The sequence below is a fragment of the Myxine glutinosa genome, chromosome 8 (assembly GCF_964187855.1).
Source record: "Myxine glutinosa chromosome 8, kmMyxGlut1.1, whole genome shotgun sequence".
Lineage (NCBI taxonomy): Eukaryota > Metazoa > Chordata > Myxini > Myxiniformes > Myxinidae > Myxine > Myxine glutinosa.
This window is the reverse complement of record NC_136268.1, coordinates 112,073,564-112,091,095: the sequence shown is the minus strand read 5'-3', so window position 1 is coordinate 112,091,095 and position 17,532 is coordinate 112,073,564. Positions and strand designations below refer to the sequence as shown.

Here is a 17,532-nt window from a genome sequence, read left to right as displayed (position 1 = left end):
GCATTTCTCCTCGTGGGGGCGAACAAGGAATGAAACCTTTATAAATACTTATTTCTTGGAGTTTCCTAGTCAATAGAAAATTTCAGTTCACAGATACTTGGCATTTTTTTAACAATGTGACGGTGTATCCGTAAACATAAATGAATTAGGCCAAGGAATTACAACACATTCACCTGCGAATATATAATTAAGAATGAGCCTTTTAGGGTTTTCTATAAGGGGGATGAGGAGCTAGGAGGACCTCGGAGGAGCATGAGTTTAATAGTGTTGCACACAGTCGAGTGTATTCAGACAAAACGGTCTTTGCAATGCATGAAAGACAATCAATGTCTTCTGAAGATGTGCTTTTGCTCATAACTCCATACTCTGTATAACATGTGCACTCTGGCACACTTAGCAACAGCAAAGGACAAAGAATAACACTATAATATCAAAAGCTTTATAATAATATGACATGAGTTCCCTTGCAAGGAACTTCAATGCAGGAGGATGCCATTAGGCCCATCAAAGCTCGCACTATGATTACAAACATCAAGTTGTTTGTCCATGCTCTATCCCTTTTATATGCTAAGAGCCGTGCAAAGAAGCAGCACGTGTCGTTTTAAAGGTTTTTTGTTTGGTTCAAACCGCCGAGCTCCCAGACTCAGAGCAGACACTCTAACCGTAACATCACAAAGTCTGGTAAGAAGATGGAGACGCTTTAATCTGATAGAGGTGTTATAATTTGATAGGGGGATCTATTAGAGGTGATCTAATCTGATAGGGGGATCTGATAAAGATGCTTACCCTGATAGAGATACTTTATAATCTGATAAGAGGGATCTGATAGAGATGCTTTACCGTGATAGAGATACTTTATAATTTCAAAGGGAGAATCGAATAGAGATGCTTCAATCTGATGGAGAAAAAAAATTTCTTTACTATATGTAAGAATCTTCTTATAAATAGTAAAGATTGGGTTATATCACAGACGATGAATAAACTGATGGATTAAATTAGTGGTGTGTGTGCATCAAGCACATGCATGATGGGCCAAATGGCCAACTATGTTCAAGTCTCCTTGTATTTCGTTCAAAAATCTATAGCTGAAAATCAATTTTAATGTGTGAATGCACGATTTCACCACCAGCAGGAAAAATATTTTTCAAAGCATTGTACAGTCAAAGCAATAAAATGCTATGGAGCCACCTTGATCCATCGAATCTGGTTACAAAGATGATTACGGACCGCAAATGCATTTGTAGGGTTGAGCAGTCAAACTAATGCTAAGAAACTCATCATTCAACTTTCAACCAATTGCTCAAACAAAATGTCCATAGCAGGTGTACTTTGCCATTGTGGGCCTTGAAAATAAAAGCGAAAAAGATCAGGTAGCAAGGAAAATACAAGATAACTCATTATTGATTTTATGGGACTGCAGGACAGCTCAGCTGGAAAAAAAGCTTGCCTCCGAAATGTACGGTCCTGGAATATTCAATCACTTGTATCCTCAACCATGGCAAATGCATCATTGTAGACAATGTGAAGGACTGACAGTTGGTCAGCAGGGCAATAATTGGATGCAACAAGCAAGGGAATGAACATGCAGGAAACAGTACTAACAGTATTATGGAAGGAAACAGTATTATGGAAGTAAGAGGGTTGGGTTTGATATGGTTAATGGAGGTAAAAAATAAAAAGGGGAGGGGGGGGGGCGCGGATAGGGTATGATGTGAGATGGTGGTGCACTCACTGCCGGCTTGATTCCCTGGAGGGTTGTGGAAAGCCTGGATAACCAGCAGGCGTTACTGGAAAGTGCATGTGTTACGTGGTCCTCACGGTGACTACCTGGTCTCGGTGACCCCCGGACCGTGAGAGGAACTCCGCCAGAAAGATCTATTATTTCTGCGCTTTCGTAACGCAATCAATATTAATTCCAATCAATAAGAAACCCCACACCAAGGATCCGGAATAATCAATGATATATTCCCCGAGCAATCAACAACCATCCACAATCAGCAATCAGCAATCAATAGTACAACGATGTAAACTCATCTATAATATTAATAACTCTAAGATGGCCATCTTATACATTCCTCACGTGAGCCCCACTCCCAACTCCCTCCGTGGTCAATGTCTCTCACAATGTCTCCGTACTCCGGTAGTTCGATCTCCGCACGTGGGCGGTTGAACGGACCCTTCCTGACGTGCTTTCACCGGGCACGTCCCGTACCGGGAACAACGGCTGCAGCGCGCACCTCCTGGCCAAGCAAAGCGGGTAATGTAAAGCAGGCAAAGCAACACGCGGCTTGCCCAGTGCGCGCGGCCCTAGGTGCGACCCGTACGCGGCCTTGTAGACGGCGAGGCGAACTGTGCCAGCTGCTTGGTTCCGTGCACGAACCCACAGTGACTTGACATGTCAAAGGGTAGTTACACGTCCCGGTAACTCCTCTCGCCAGACGGGCTTTGAAACGCCGATTCTCTGACGTTGCTCAATCGATACCGCTCGCGTCCGAGCTTGTCGAGGAAGAAGAAGAATCGTCGCCTTCAGGACCTCGTGTCTTTTCTTCTTCCGTTTCCGGTCTCCTTTTTCTCAGAAGGGCTCCTGACCCTTTAATCACAACAACCTTTAATCGACTACACATTGATAAGCAAAGCCCGGAAGAGTAATTCACATAAATATGTAACACATGCATCTTAGAGGAGCTGGGAAGGATCACAGGGATGAGAGAGAAGATCTCCACGACTGGAGGAGAAAGAGTAAAACAAAAAAATATATTCAGAGGTGACTGACCTATCTGCAATGTGAGAGCAAAAGTCATTTTGCTTCTGCTTCATGATCATGGAAAATTCCAGCAATCCAGGAGACAAAATCCAGGAGCTTTGGGTTAGACAAAATCCAGGGGAGATAGATGTGTCGGGGCTCCAGCCGAGAGAGGAGAGCAGTACTCCATTTAGCTAAGGACAAAGAAAGACGTTGTGGACTTGAGTGTTCTGATTAATTTATTGAAGGATTGACTTTGAAGGACAGAGGATGACCACAGCATTCGATTTCAAACTACACCTTTGAACGCTAGCTCGTCAGCCTAGCACTTGTCATGGCTGATAGTGAGGCCTGGAGGTTCAAGACACTGAAGTCCAGTGGCTGGTCATGGAAAACGATTGTTGGGTTAATTTAACAATCCTTCTGAAGCAAAAGAGTGAGATTCTATTTGTGCACAGAATCAAGGCTCGTGGAAGAGCTAGAACACAGAATGGATCAGGATGTAGCAGAAGAAAAGGAACAACAGAAAGTGAAGGGGGAAATGCCAACGGCAGAGCCTAGGTACAAAATAGATAGAGACGGACAATAACATATGTGGTTAATGATGACGAGTATGGGAGAATGCAGGGGGTGGATAAGATGGAGACAGAAGCAAACTCTCAGGAAGGGGAAAAAGGAGAATATGGGGAATTGGGGGAGGGAGGAAAGGATGGTTTAGCACAGGTAGAAAAGATCATGGCTTTGGATGGGGGATGATCTGAGATGGTGGTGAACAGTTGTCTTGACGACCTGGAGAAAATATGAGATTGATGAGGATGTGGAAGTTGGTTCCACAGGTGCTCATCATTCCTGTCACAGGTGGGAATTTGTAAGATTTGGAAGATTGAAAGACATGTACGACATATCAGACCAGCATCTAATCAATTCCAGATCAGCAGAGTGTGATGCAGATGCTGACAGTTGGATGGGGTTACTGTATGCTACAGTGTGTAGTCATCTGCAAAAAGGGTTTTCCAGAGCATCAGTGAGATTTTTTATGTATACTGACACACTTTGAAAACGCAACTTTGTATAACCCTAACCCTAACCAGAACAACTAACCCTAACAACTAACCCTAACCCTAACCCTAACAATTGGCCAGCTTTGTCCACAGACTTAAACCCTATCGAGCACCTTTGGGATGAGTTTGGACGACGTGTAGGCCGACGTCAGCCGCCACCACACAACGTTGCTGCGTTGGGTCAGGCATTACAGAATGAGTGGAGGAACATCCCTGATGCCTCTATCAGACTTGGGCACGTGCAAATGGTGGACACAACAGATACTGACTGAGGTGGAGGATGGGACTGTTTGATGACGTGTGACATCTTATGGGATTGCTGTCAGGACAATATTCTTTTGTGGTTTGTCGACTGATTAACCTGTTTTCCTTCCATAGTAAACACTTTTCAGTTCCACTGGTTGTTTGTCATATTATTGCATCCAAAGTCCGTTTTGCGTTTTCAAAGTGTGTCAGTATAGTTGGACTGCCACTGGTAACATGTAACCCAGTGTTATCTGTCGCATGGTTGGGTTGTCGGTGAGTAAACCAACACCCCTCACCGGCTTTGCTCGTGGGGAGGGTGACTGTGACACCCTGCCCGGACCAAAACCAACACCTGGCAAAGGGTGGATGAGCTCCCATGGGGAGCCAACGGCCATCCAGTAAGGAGATGGTGTCTCCTAAAAAACACCCATCCGGTTTGGACCGGTTTAGGTCTTTAAAAATCATACGGGCTGCTGCCTTGCTTGAAAAGGATCGAGCACGGACAATCCCCATCAGTTGGCATCCGTGGGGAGGAGGAAATTCCCCCCTGAGTACGATGAGAAAAGAGGCGCCATTGTTATGACGTTGCTGGTACCCAGAGTACCCCAGGAAGTGACGGTAGTGACGGCACTTCCCCCAAGATTAGTGGCTGTGTTAAGTGTTTTCCTCGTCAGTATGTCTGTGTGTGTGTGTGTGTGTGTGTGTGTGTGTGTGTGTGTGTATATGTGTGTGTCAGCTCTATTACGGGCTTTAGCCCAAGTATATTTTAAAAAAAAATGAAGAATAAGACTGGGTCCAAGACCCTACCACGGAACACTCCAGCCTCTATTGGCATTCAAACAAACGTAAGATTAAAAAAATAGAAACTTGAAATTACCCGTTGTCGTATTGAAAAGCACAAAATATGCAGAACATTTCAAAGCCCAACAGTAAATTATGTTTTTAGTTTACATGTATGCACCCTGACACATTTCTGGTTGATGTAAAAAAAGTCACTGTGACTGCCCTTATTACAATAATTAAAGTTACAACAAGAAAGACCAATCAGAGATTGCAGACCCTCGCCGGGATGTTTTCAGTGCTTTTTAAGGCTTTTTCTTTTTACCTTCGCAAAAGCGGTAGGTTATGTTTTGATCGCTGTGTATTTATTTGTATGTCTGTGTGTGTGTGTGTATGTTATTCGCATAACTCAAAAAGTATTCAACCGAATTGCATGAAATTTGGTGGGATGATTGGTTATTATACGGGACACATTTGATTAGATTTTGGGAGCAATCGGGTCAAAGGTCAAGGTCAAGGTCACGAAAAGGTCAAAATCGTATTTTTACCAAGTACAGAACAGTAGCTGCGGCGAAGGTATGCGCTCTACCGAGTGCCCGTTCTAGTTTGTATATAAGATCGAGGCTCGTGAAAGAGCGAACATTAATCACACAAAAAGTCAAAACGACACAAAAACACAAAATAAGGAGGGCGGTAGACAAGATGGGGAGAGAGGGGGAGGGACACAAACACAACATTTGAAAGCAGGGACATCGAGAGATATGTGGGAGGGAGAGGGCTTGGGGGGAGGTGGGAGAGGAATAAAACATATGGACACTGCAAGGACTTCCACGAAAACTTATTTTGCGTTAAAAACAAATATGGCGGCCGAACCACGTGACTGATGACATCATCATTATTTTTTTTTTCTCCACCAATTTATCCCTAGATTATGCTCAATAAATTTCATCTTGATCGGATGAAGTTTTGTACTTGTCGAATTATGACGTCATAATGGAAGCACCTATGACATCATCATTAACATATTTTATTCCCCATGGAGAGTTCTTTACAATGAGCCATGTCTCAATTTTTTCTATGCATCGCTTTTGGAGATATAGAGGTGCAAAGTTTTCGGGTTTTCCAAGATGGCGGCCGAACCACGTGACCTATGACGTCATCATTTATTTTTTTTCTCCACCAATTTATGCCTACATGCCGCTCAAGAAATTTCATCTTGATCGGATGAAGTTTTGCACTTGACGAATTATGACGTCATAATGGAGGCACCTATGACATCATCATTAACATTTTATTCCCCATGGAGAGTTCTTTACAATGAGCCATGTCGCAATTTTTTCTATTCAGCGCTTTTGGAGATATAGAGATGCAAAGTTTTTCGGTTTTTCCAAGATGGCGGCCGAACCACGTGACCTATGACACCATACTTATCATTAAAAATTCTACAGGTGGAGTTGCACCTATGGTGAAAATTTCCTGTCAATCGGACCAACGGTGCGAGAGAAAATCATATTTATTCTGTGCGGACAAACAAACAGACAGACTCAAATGGAATACCCTCTCCTCAGGCGAGGGTAATTATAGTTCTCTGCATAGGCAGTTATGTCTGACAATTTTTTGATCAGTTCCTCACACTTCCTGTCTTGTGCTCTAGATTAGTGTTTTGCACTTTGTGAATGTCAGGTATTCCCAAGTCTCGACCCAGTCAGTGCTTTAATATATTGTTACATTATGTTACGTTCCTGCAGCCTTGATATTATTATGCTTATGGTGGGTGGCAGGGGAGAAGTGGGGTGGGTGGGGAGGGAAGGTGGGGGAGGACAGGTGGGGGTCTGTAGTAAGTTTACGGCCTTAGAACCACATGTGTATTTGCATAATAATAGGACTTTTGGATCACTGCATTAAGAACATGTGTTAGGGTAAGGTTGGCTGGTGTGGCCCAACTGGGTGGATGGGCCATGTCACATTAGCATAGAGACGGTAAGTTTGTCTCTTCCTGTACCCCAAAGTCTGATCGGGTAGGAGCCGGGCAAAAGGGAGCAATCCAGGAAACCCCTTCATCAACGTGACTGGCCTGTGACTCATGGCATACGCAGTGGTGCTTTCCCCCCTCCCACACCATGGGGAAGGGGGGCATGGGAAGAGGATCCAGCTCTCTGACATTCATCCATCCAGCATGGCCCCTTCTGAATGGCACCGAGCAAGACGGTGCACCATTGTTCGGCACCCACCGGGTACTGCCAAAATGTCTTGAGGGAGGGGAAGAAACCAGGACTCCATAAAGGTGGGTACTCTGTGACTCGCTCTCTGACTGAATTTAGCCACCCCTTGAGAGAGGCACGTTAAGGCCCTAAACGATTTATAGCTTAAACTTCACCATACCAACAGTCATTCTGGGACGACCTACCAAGACCGTTGTTATCCCATGCAGTTCAGTGCACATGACTATGTGTGTGTGGGTCCTCAGCAGGGGTTCAATTTCCTTGTATTGAGTGTATTGCTTGTTTAATAATAGTCTTATCCGAGATTTCATGCCGTGTGTCTTGCATCTCAATTAAATTATTTATTTATCCCTACGTAACGCATACATGTCTGGTTGAAGCCATTTTTGCATATTGCCAATTCGGTTAATTCGGGAAATTAATTAATTTGAGTAATCCCTTTGGCTAATCGCATGTGTCTAAACATGCACAAGAATAGAGGTAAATCAAACTGCGGGGGATGCGTCGTCCAAATTTACCTTTGAACTGGCTGTCCACAGATATTGCCTGATTATAATAATTACGGACTTCTGCAGTAAAATCGCTTGTCGTTTTGGGTGGCGGCCATACATGCGACAATATCTTCTTGGTTCAATACAAGAACAACAACATGCATTTTAAGGCCATTTTCCCTGCTAGAGCGGGGTTAGCCTTGCGGTCCCCATGACAATCTTCTCCATCTTGCTCTATTTTCTGCATCTCTCCTTGTTAACCCCCTTGCCCGCATTTCTTCTTCCACCATCTTTAGCCAAGTCTTTCTCGGTCTTCCCCATCCTCTACTTCCTTCTACATTCATTTCCATCACTCTTCTCAACCAGTCACTTTCATCCTTCCTCAACACATGACCAAACCATCTCAACCTGTTCCTCTTCACAGCAACAATCACAGGCTCTATTCCCATCATCTTTCGCAATTCATCATTTGTCTTCCTCTCCTCTCTCTCAACGATACTCCGCACATCCATCGAACCATTCGCATTTCCACCCTTTCCAGCCTTCGTTGCTGCTCTACGTTCATTACCCATGTCTCGCTCCCATAAATCATAACACTTCTCACACATGCAGCATACACCTTTCCCTTCAGCTTCAACGACACTCCCCTCCTCATCAGCACGCCACTCAGTTCCAGAAACTTCTTCCATGCACATCTCACTCTAGCAACCGTTGCCGAGTCTGATCCACCTTCTCCATTCAGCATGTCTCCAAAATGCTTTAATATTTTCTTAATACAGCCTTCTTTTCTTCGATTGAAGTTACTAGCAACGGTACCCGTCCTACGGGCGGGGCTCCAATTGGGAGGCCCAAATGAAAAGGCAAAATATCAGAAATTGAAGGTTTTATTTTTATTTTAAACGATTCATAGAAACATCCGTTGAATCATATCACACGCAAATCATCAAAATCTAAACAGTATCTTTAGAATTTCAATAAAAGCCACATCACTGTTCATATCGGTAAATATTATTCCATCGTGTTTCAATTCGTGATCGATACACTATGATCGTGATGATCGTGATCGTGAATCGTGATCGATAATCGTGTTCACAATCACTATGTCGTATGTACTCCCGATACGTGTACCAAATTCCCGATATTTGTAACTGTACCAAATCAACAGTTAAAAGGATTTTGAGCCGATAGCTGTTACGGCCTTGGCAAGATCGATGGAGACAGCGATCTGTTGGCGATCGATGGAGACATGTTGCTTTCCCGGGTGCCGCACAAACGGCTGCACCGATCGCGCGGCACCCGGGAAAGCAACATCGTCACAATGAGAACAATGAACGTTATGCGAACGCGAATGTTATGCGAGAGTCCAAACCTGAGAATGCTGGAGACCAAAGCTGAAATTGGGAAACTAAGTAGCCTATTTTACTCCTGGAGATCCCAGGATTATCCACCCAAAATATCTTTGCGATTGGTTCAGCAGTTTTTACGGTACCTTCGAACAGACAGACAGACAGACAGACAGACAGACGGACATTTGGTGAATTATAGTAAGATTCTCCAGGTGATCCAAATTTAGTTTTTCTTCCTGTGAGGTCATGGTTGCTTACTTTTCCATTCAGCGAAGCTTTGCTGGTCATTCAGGTAAGCCATGTACCTGTACTTACCATTCTGTATAAATTTGTATATGAAAACTTACAGCCCTGATGCAATTTACTATGAAAATGAAAAACATAATTACAAATTACAAATTAATTCCATACCTGATGATGGTTTACTTTGCTCCAAAATGGGGACTATCTGTTGTTTGGTCCGTCAAAATCAGATCAATCGGCGAAATCAACAATACGCATTGTGTGGATGTTTTTTAAATCTTGGGTTAACCACACTTTGTATTATGGTTTAGTGAGCATCTATTATCATATTTAATCTTAGAATTCTCAATGTCAGCTGATCTGCTCAAGGTAAAATGTCTTTTATCGGGATATGCAATAGTCCAGAAAGGACAAATAACTGCATCCCACGCACCAAATCGTCCATGGTTTGCACCAAGTTGTATACATACAATGAATACAATTTTCTGCATTCTCTGCGCAGAGCAGAGTAATTCGTGCCGGAAGCCCCTCTGAATCGGGTGAATTTTCTTGCTGCCAACAATTGAGAATATCAAAGTCACACCGACCAAGAAAATAATACACAACACACAACAGGCATTTTAAGGCCATTTTCCCTGCTAGAGCGGGGGTTAGCCGAACCAAGCAGATAACGGAGGCACTTATAGATTTGAAAAATTAAAAACTTTATTATGAATGGTTCGATTTTATATATTTCCTGCCATTTCCAGACGTTTTGTGAAACGGTAAAAATGTATGCTTTCAGCGATTTCTAAGTTCTGTACGAAGCCATTTCAAAGACCCCCACGGTGCCTTTCAAATATATAGTAGGCCTTTGTATTGCTATTCTGGCCAAATTCCAGATTCTATTATGGCTGTGGCACAAATCGGGCGGCTGCGTTATCAGTTTGGTGGCTCAAAAGCACCCGGTACTTCCAGAGTTAAAATAATGGTGCAACTATTGGTCTGGGTACACAATCGAATTACAGGCAGATGTGCATTCACTGAATAATTGAAAGTTTATGCCTTTCCAGACAGAGTTACAATTCAACTCATTAAATGTCTGCACTGTACACTGTAGACATGTTTCGCATAAAAACTTATTTTGCAATCACCTTTAATAAAAGTTTATAAAATATCCAAACTGTGAATGAATATTTCCATAATCTGTCAAAGTCGAATGCCGCCAACAGCAAATATGCTTTGTAGAGATTAATATTTAGGTCTTTCCTTACAAGTCTAGGGCACAACGATGCCCTCAGCTTTCACCGTTTCATTGTTATATCCGCCCACCTAAGGTGGAAGGAGGTTATGTTTTCACCTTGTCTGTTTGTCTATGTGCAGGATATATCAAAAAGTTGTGGACGGATTCGGACAAAACTTGGTGGACAGGTTGGGTGTGTGACAAGGACAAATTGATTCGATTTTGGTGAAGATCCGAATCCGATTCCGAGGGTTTTTGTAATTTTTAAAGTGATTTTTCACTCATCAATTGAGAGATTGGACCAAAAACGATATATATAATGATATCTCAAAAAGCAGTGTATGAGTTATGACAACACTTGGTGGATGAGTTGGTTAGGTGACACGAACAAGCTGCTTAGATGTTAGTTTAGGCCTGCATCCAGAACCTGCCTATTGGTGGGATACAAAATGTAAACTAATCAGCCTGGCGGAAGTTAGGCACTCTACCAAGTGCCCTTCTAGTTTTTGTATACGTCATAAAAAAGAACTGTACACACAACAGTTGCTAACAGAACAAACCCCTGATATTTCAGGACATGTTCCTTTAGCAAGCGGCTCTGTCTTTCTCTCCCTCTCTTCAATCCAGATGAGAGACAGAGAAGAGAGGAGAGAGGAGAGAGGAGAGAGGAGAGAGGAGAGAGGAGAGAGGACAGAGGAGAGAGGAGAGAGGGGAGAGGGGAGAGGGGAGAGAGGAGAGAGGAGAGAGGAGAGAGGAGAGAGGGGAGAGAGGAGAGAGGAGAGGGGAGAGAGGAGAGGGGAGAGAGGAGAGGGGAGAGGGGAGAGGGGAGAGAGGACAGAGGAGAGGGGAGAGAGGAGAGAGGAGAGAGGAGAGAAGAGAGGAGAGAGGGGAGAGAGGAGAGAGGGGAGAAGGAGAGAGGAGAGAGGGGAGAGAGGGGAGAGGGGAGAGAGGAGAGAGGAGAGAGGAGAGAGGAGAGGGGAGAGAGGAGAGGGGAGAGAGGAGAGGGGAGAGGGGAGAGAGGAGAGGGGAGAGAGGAGAGAGGAGAGGGGAGAGGGGAGAGGGGAGAGAGGAGAGAGGAGAGAGGAGAGAGGAGAGGGGAGAGAGGAGAGAGGAGAGGGGAGAGAGGAGAGAGGAGAGAGGAGAGGGGAGAGAGGAGAGGGGAGAGGGGAGAGGGGAGAGAGGAGAGGGGAGAGAGGAGAGAGGAGAGAGGAGAGGGGAGAGGGGAGAGAGGAGAGAGGAGAGAGGAGAGAGGAGAGAGGAGAGAGAGAGGAGAGAGGAGAGAGAGAGAGAGAGAGAAAGAGAGAAAGAGAGAGAGTTTTAAACTCAAAAAGGAGAGACCTTCCAAGTCGAAGTAACTGACAGGTGAAATATAAATGGGAATGAATTGTTAGAGGATTTCAAACACAGGCTTTTCATGTGAAAATGTCATTTAGACACTCAGCTTTGGCTCTGCCAGTGTTATTCTTACATTAGTCTTCACAAGAGCAGAACTTACGAAGATAATCACTTGTCCATTTCTTAAAGACATTGATGTCTTTCGAAGTGGAATGGAAAAGTATATTTTTCATCTTTAAATTAAATGTTCAAAAATCAAAGGTTGGTCAATGACCATTATTTTGCCATCGTACATATGCAGAGGAAAGAGAGGGATGAAATATTTCACCATTTTAATCTACATAGTGTATAAATTCCCCCCATTTAAATATATATTCCATAAAGTATAGTTAGATATAATGAAGTCATGGAGGCTGCTTGGAACCAATAATGAATAGGTTCCGACTATATAACCAATAATGAATAGGTTCCGACTATATAACCAATAATGAATAGGTTCCGACTATATAACCAATAATGAATAGGTTCCGACTATATAACCAATAATGAATAGGTTCCGACTATATAACCAATAATGAATAGGTTCCGACTATATAACCAATAATGAATAGGTTCCGACTATATAACCAATAATGAATAGGTTCCGACTATATAACCAATAATGAATAGGTTCCGACTATATAACCAATAATGAATAGGTTCCGACTATATAACCAATAATGAATAGGTTCCGACTATATAACCAATAATGAATAGGTTCCGACTATATAACCAATAATGAATAGGTTCCGAATAGGTTCCGACTATATAACCAATAATGAATAGGTTCCGACTATATAACCAATAATGAATAGGTTCCGACTATATAACCAATAATGAATAGGTTCCGACTATATAACCAATAATGAATAGGTTCCGACTATATAACCAATAATGAATAGGTTCCGACTATATAACCAATAATGAATAGGTTCCGACTATATAACCAATAATGAATAGGTTCCGACTATATAACCAATAATGAATAGGTTCCGACTATATAACCAATAATGAATAGGTTCCGACTATATAACCAATAATGAATAGGTTCCGACTATATAACCAATAATGAATAGGTTCCGACTATATAACCAATAATGAATAGGTTCCGACTATATAACCAATAATGAATAGGTTCCGACTATATAACCAATAATGAATAGGTTCCGAATAGGTTCCGACTATATAACCAATAATGAATAGGTTCCGACTATATAACCAATAATGAATAGGTTCCGACTATATAACCAATAATGAATAGGTTCCGACTATATAACCAATAATGAATAGGTTCCGACTATATAACCAATAATGAATAGGTTCCGACGATATAACCAATAATGAATAGGTTCCGACTATATAACCAATAATGAATAGGTTCCGACTATATAACCAATAATGAATAGGTTCCGACTATATAACCAATAATGAATAGGTTCCGAATAGGTTCCGACTATATAACCAATAATGAATAGGTTCCGACTATATAACCAATAATGAATAGGTTCCGACTATATAACCAATAATGAATAGGTTCCGACTATATAACCAATAATGAATAGGTTCCGACTATATAACCAATAATGAATAGGTTCCGACTATATAACCAATAATGAATAGGTTCCGACTATATAACCAATAATGAATAGGTTCCGACTATATAACCAATAATGAATAGGTTCCGACTATATAACCAATAATGAATAGGTTCCGACTATATAACCAATAATGAATAGGTTCCGACTATATAACCAATAATGAATAGGTTCCGACTATATAACCAATAATGAATAGGTTCCGACTATATAACCAATAATGAATAGGTTCCGACTATATAACCAATAATGAATAGGTTCCGACTATATAACCAATAATACATAGGTTCCGACTATATAACCAATAATGAATAGGTTCCGACTATATAACCAATAATGAATAGGTTCCGACTATATAACCAATAATGAATAGGTTCCGACTATATAACCAATAATGAATAGGTTCCGACTATATAACCAATAATGAATAGGTTCCGACTATATAACCAATAATGAATAGGTTCCGACTATATAACCAATAATGAATAGGTTCCGACTATATAACCAATAATGAATAGGTTCCGACTATATAACCAATAATGAATAGGTTCCGACTATATAACCAATAATGAATAGGTTCCGACTATATAACCAATAATGAATAGGTTCCGACTATATAACCAATAATGAATAGGTTCCGACTATATAACCAATAATGAATAGGTTCCGACTATATAACCAATAATGAATAGGTTCCGACTATATAACCAATAATGAATAGGTTCCGACTATATAACCAATAATGAATAGGTTCCGACTATATAACCAATAATGAATAGGTTCCGACTATATAACCAATAATGAATAGGTTCCGACTATATAACCAATAATGAATAGGTTCCGACTATATAACCAATAATGAATAGGTTCCGACTATATAACCAATAATGAATAGGTTCCGACTATATAACCAATAATACATAGGTTCCGACTATATAACCAATAATGAATAGGTTCCGACTATATAACCAATAATGAATAGGTTCCGACTATATAACCAATAATGAATAGGTTCCGACTATATAACCAATAATGAATAGGTTCCGACTATATAACCAATAATGAATAGGTTCCGACTATATAACCAATAATACATAGGTTCCGACTATATAACCAATAATGAATAGGTTCCGACTATATAACCAATAATGAATAGGTTCCGACTATATAACCAATAATACATAGGTTCCGACTATATAACCAATAATGAATAGGTTCCGACTATATAACCAATAATGAATAGGTTCCGACTATATAACCAATAATGAATAGGTTCCGACTATATAACCAATAATGAATAGGTTCCGACTATATAACCAATAATGAATAGGTTCCGACTATATAACCAATAATAATGAATAGGTTCCGACTATATAACCAATAATGAATAGGTTCCGACTATATAACAGCAATGCGAGGAGTCACTAAACTGCAAAAAGTGGAAATGGACGACAAGGAGTCGAAGCAATGGAGTGTCGATTTGTGCTTTTAACCCAGGTGGCTCAAACTAACAGGGCACACACTTTGCGCTACACTTTTTCAAAATAGGTTTGAGGAAGGTCGACATTTCCATGAGCAGAAACACATCTTTGCATCATTTACCAACTCTTAATCACCATTATTCCATGACAACGTTTTCTCTTCGATTTTCATCTCAGGGCATTTTGAGGCAGCCAGATGTCTGTATCCTGCATCGGGCAGGGCTGGTGCAGGATTGCTTGGAGTATGCACAGTCACCTCTCAGCTGTCTATAGTAGGTTTGAATCTTGACCCAGCTATAAATTCTCATCCTGGTGTATCATATGCAGTGCAATGCAGCATTGTGTGTGCCATGCATCAGATGGACGTTAAACTTTGTGTCCCATATCTGCTAGAAGATATATTTTAGCTTTAGTTGATGGAGATCAAAATCCCACAGTGTCCTCTGTGAAGAGAAGGTGAGCTATCACCAGCACCATGAATAATTCTAAATTCATGCACTGACTGACAGTGAGGTATTCAGAAATAAACTGTGCCAAGAAACTGCTTTGGCAGCACTCGAAGGATTATGATAAAGAAAAACCCTGTGAAGAGTGTGATACATATCATCATTGCACCACTATCAATTACATTGAGCTGCTGGCTGATTCACCACCAACTCAGCAATTTACAAATTTCACTTCTATAACAGATTACCCGTAAGGTCAGTGGGAGGGGAATGGGCTGCACCAGGTGATTCTGTCAAACTGCTCCACCAAGTTTTATGAAGCCTTACAAAGCATGACCCAAGGCTATATATAAATGGGTATGGGAACAGTCTGTCAAGTATATTTTTGACATGAATTTCAGCTGCAGCCTGGTAAGGGTAAAGAGGATGAAATAGCAAGGAAAATGAAAAAGGAGGACGGCAAATGGAAGAAGCACCTGTGGGGTTCGTCGGCGTACTTGATGGATTGATAGATTCAGGGCTGCGTTGGTGAAGAACCCGGAACCAATCTTTGAGGCGAGATGCCATGTCATTGAGTTCCCATTGGCCACATTCATCTGAAAGAACAAAAGTATGTTGAATGACCAAAATATGTCCAGCTGAAGAACATAGATAATGAACCATAATCAGATATACACAAAGTAATTTGACACAGAAGGAAGCCATTTGGCCCATCATGGCTGTACCGTATACTCAATCAACACCATGCACATTAAGTCAATCGATTAATTTATAGGGGGGAGAGGAGAGACCAGTGAGGCATGTACATACCCACGGTGTGTAATATATACAAAGACCAAATAACATGTTTTACCTGTAAATCCTGTGAATGAAGGCAATAAACAATTACCCCAGGAGGCAAGAATCATACAAATTAATCGACTCCTGCCATGATATTGTAGCAGAAGAAAGCTGCATAAAACAACCATGAAAAGCTACACTAGGTAAGCCATTTGACATTTCAAACCCTTCCCAGAATTCCTCCACAGATGTAGACATTCAGAAGAATTACAAACAGTGGCCTGCAAAAGTATTCACCCCAACCAATAATACGACATTTCGATGAATAACGAATTAGGTAGAAGCAATTTTTCAAAATGAACATTTTTATTCATAACTGAAGAAATCAAACTAAAGACTTATAGTTGAAGGGGGTTACATGTCAGGAATACCTGCAAAAAACATGCACAAATCAAGATTCACTGGTTGCAAAAGTATTTAGCCCCTGAAATCAGTACTCCGTGGAAGCGCCTTTTGCAGCAATGACTGCTATGAGTCTTTTTGGGTAGGTCTCCACCAGCTTTATTATATTTTTTGGTATACATAATCGAGCTCGTGGAAGAATGAGTACAGTGAACGGATCAGGACGTAACAGCCAACACGCGCTTCGCCTGGGTCCCCCGTCGGTGAAGTGATGTGAGTTGACAAAGTGGAAGACGCAGGAAACATGGAAGAGTCGATAATATTTGCGAGTGGGTTGGAGACACACCCACACACCAGATTAGAAGTTAGTAGTTCGTTTATTTTTCAAGATATTCCGCTCACAAGGTTCACACATATATGGTGGTGGCCATCTTGGATTTTGATGTGGCGACCCAATTTTCAATAGCGTTCTTCCTTATGCCTAGATACAGTCGCGCACCGGATTAGAAGTGAGTAGTTGGTTTATTTTTCAAGATATTCCGCTCACAAACAGACATATATGGTGGCGGCCATCTTGGATTTTGACGTGGCGACCCAATTTTCAATAGCGTTCTTCGTTATGCCTAGATACAGTCGCGCACCAGATTAGAAGTGAGTAGTTGGTTTATTTTTCAAGATATTCCGCTCACAAGGTTCAGACATATATGGTGGCGGCCATCTTGGATTTTGCCATGGCGTCCCAATTTTCAATAGCGTTCTTCCTTATGCCTAGATACACCCACACATCAGATTAGAATTTAGTAGTTTGTTTATTTTTCAAGATATTTCGCTCACAAGGTTCAGACATATATGGCGGCGGCCATCTTGGATTTTGACGTGGCGACCCAATTTTCAATAGCGTTCTTCATTATGCCTAGATACACCCACACACCAGATTAGAAGTTAGTAGTTCATTTATTTTTCAAGATATTCCGCTCACAAGGTTCAACGCACGCACGCACACATGCACGCACGGACGCACACACGGACAGAGGGGAAAACCATAGTCCCCCTTTCGCTCCGCGGTGCGACGGGGGACAAAAACAGGATGCAAACTAGAA

At 41.7% G+C, this 17,532-nt stretch overlaps 1 protein-coding gene across 1 annotated transcript in view; it reads right to left on the bottom strand.

Moving 5' to 3' along the window:
* SPOCK3 (SPARC (osteonectin), cwcv and kazal like domains proteoglycan 3) overlaps window positions 1-17,532 on the bottom strand; it is a 573,699-nt gene that overhangs the window by 120,133 nt on the left and 436,034 nt on the right. Inside the window, exon 8 of the mRNA XM_068125117.2 lies at window positions 15,727-15,846. Coding sequence (XP_067981218.2) covers window positions 15,727-15,846 — 120 coding nt within the window. The remainder of the gene's footprint in view (window positions 1-15,726; window positions 15,847-17,532) is intronic.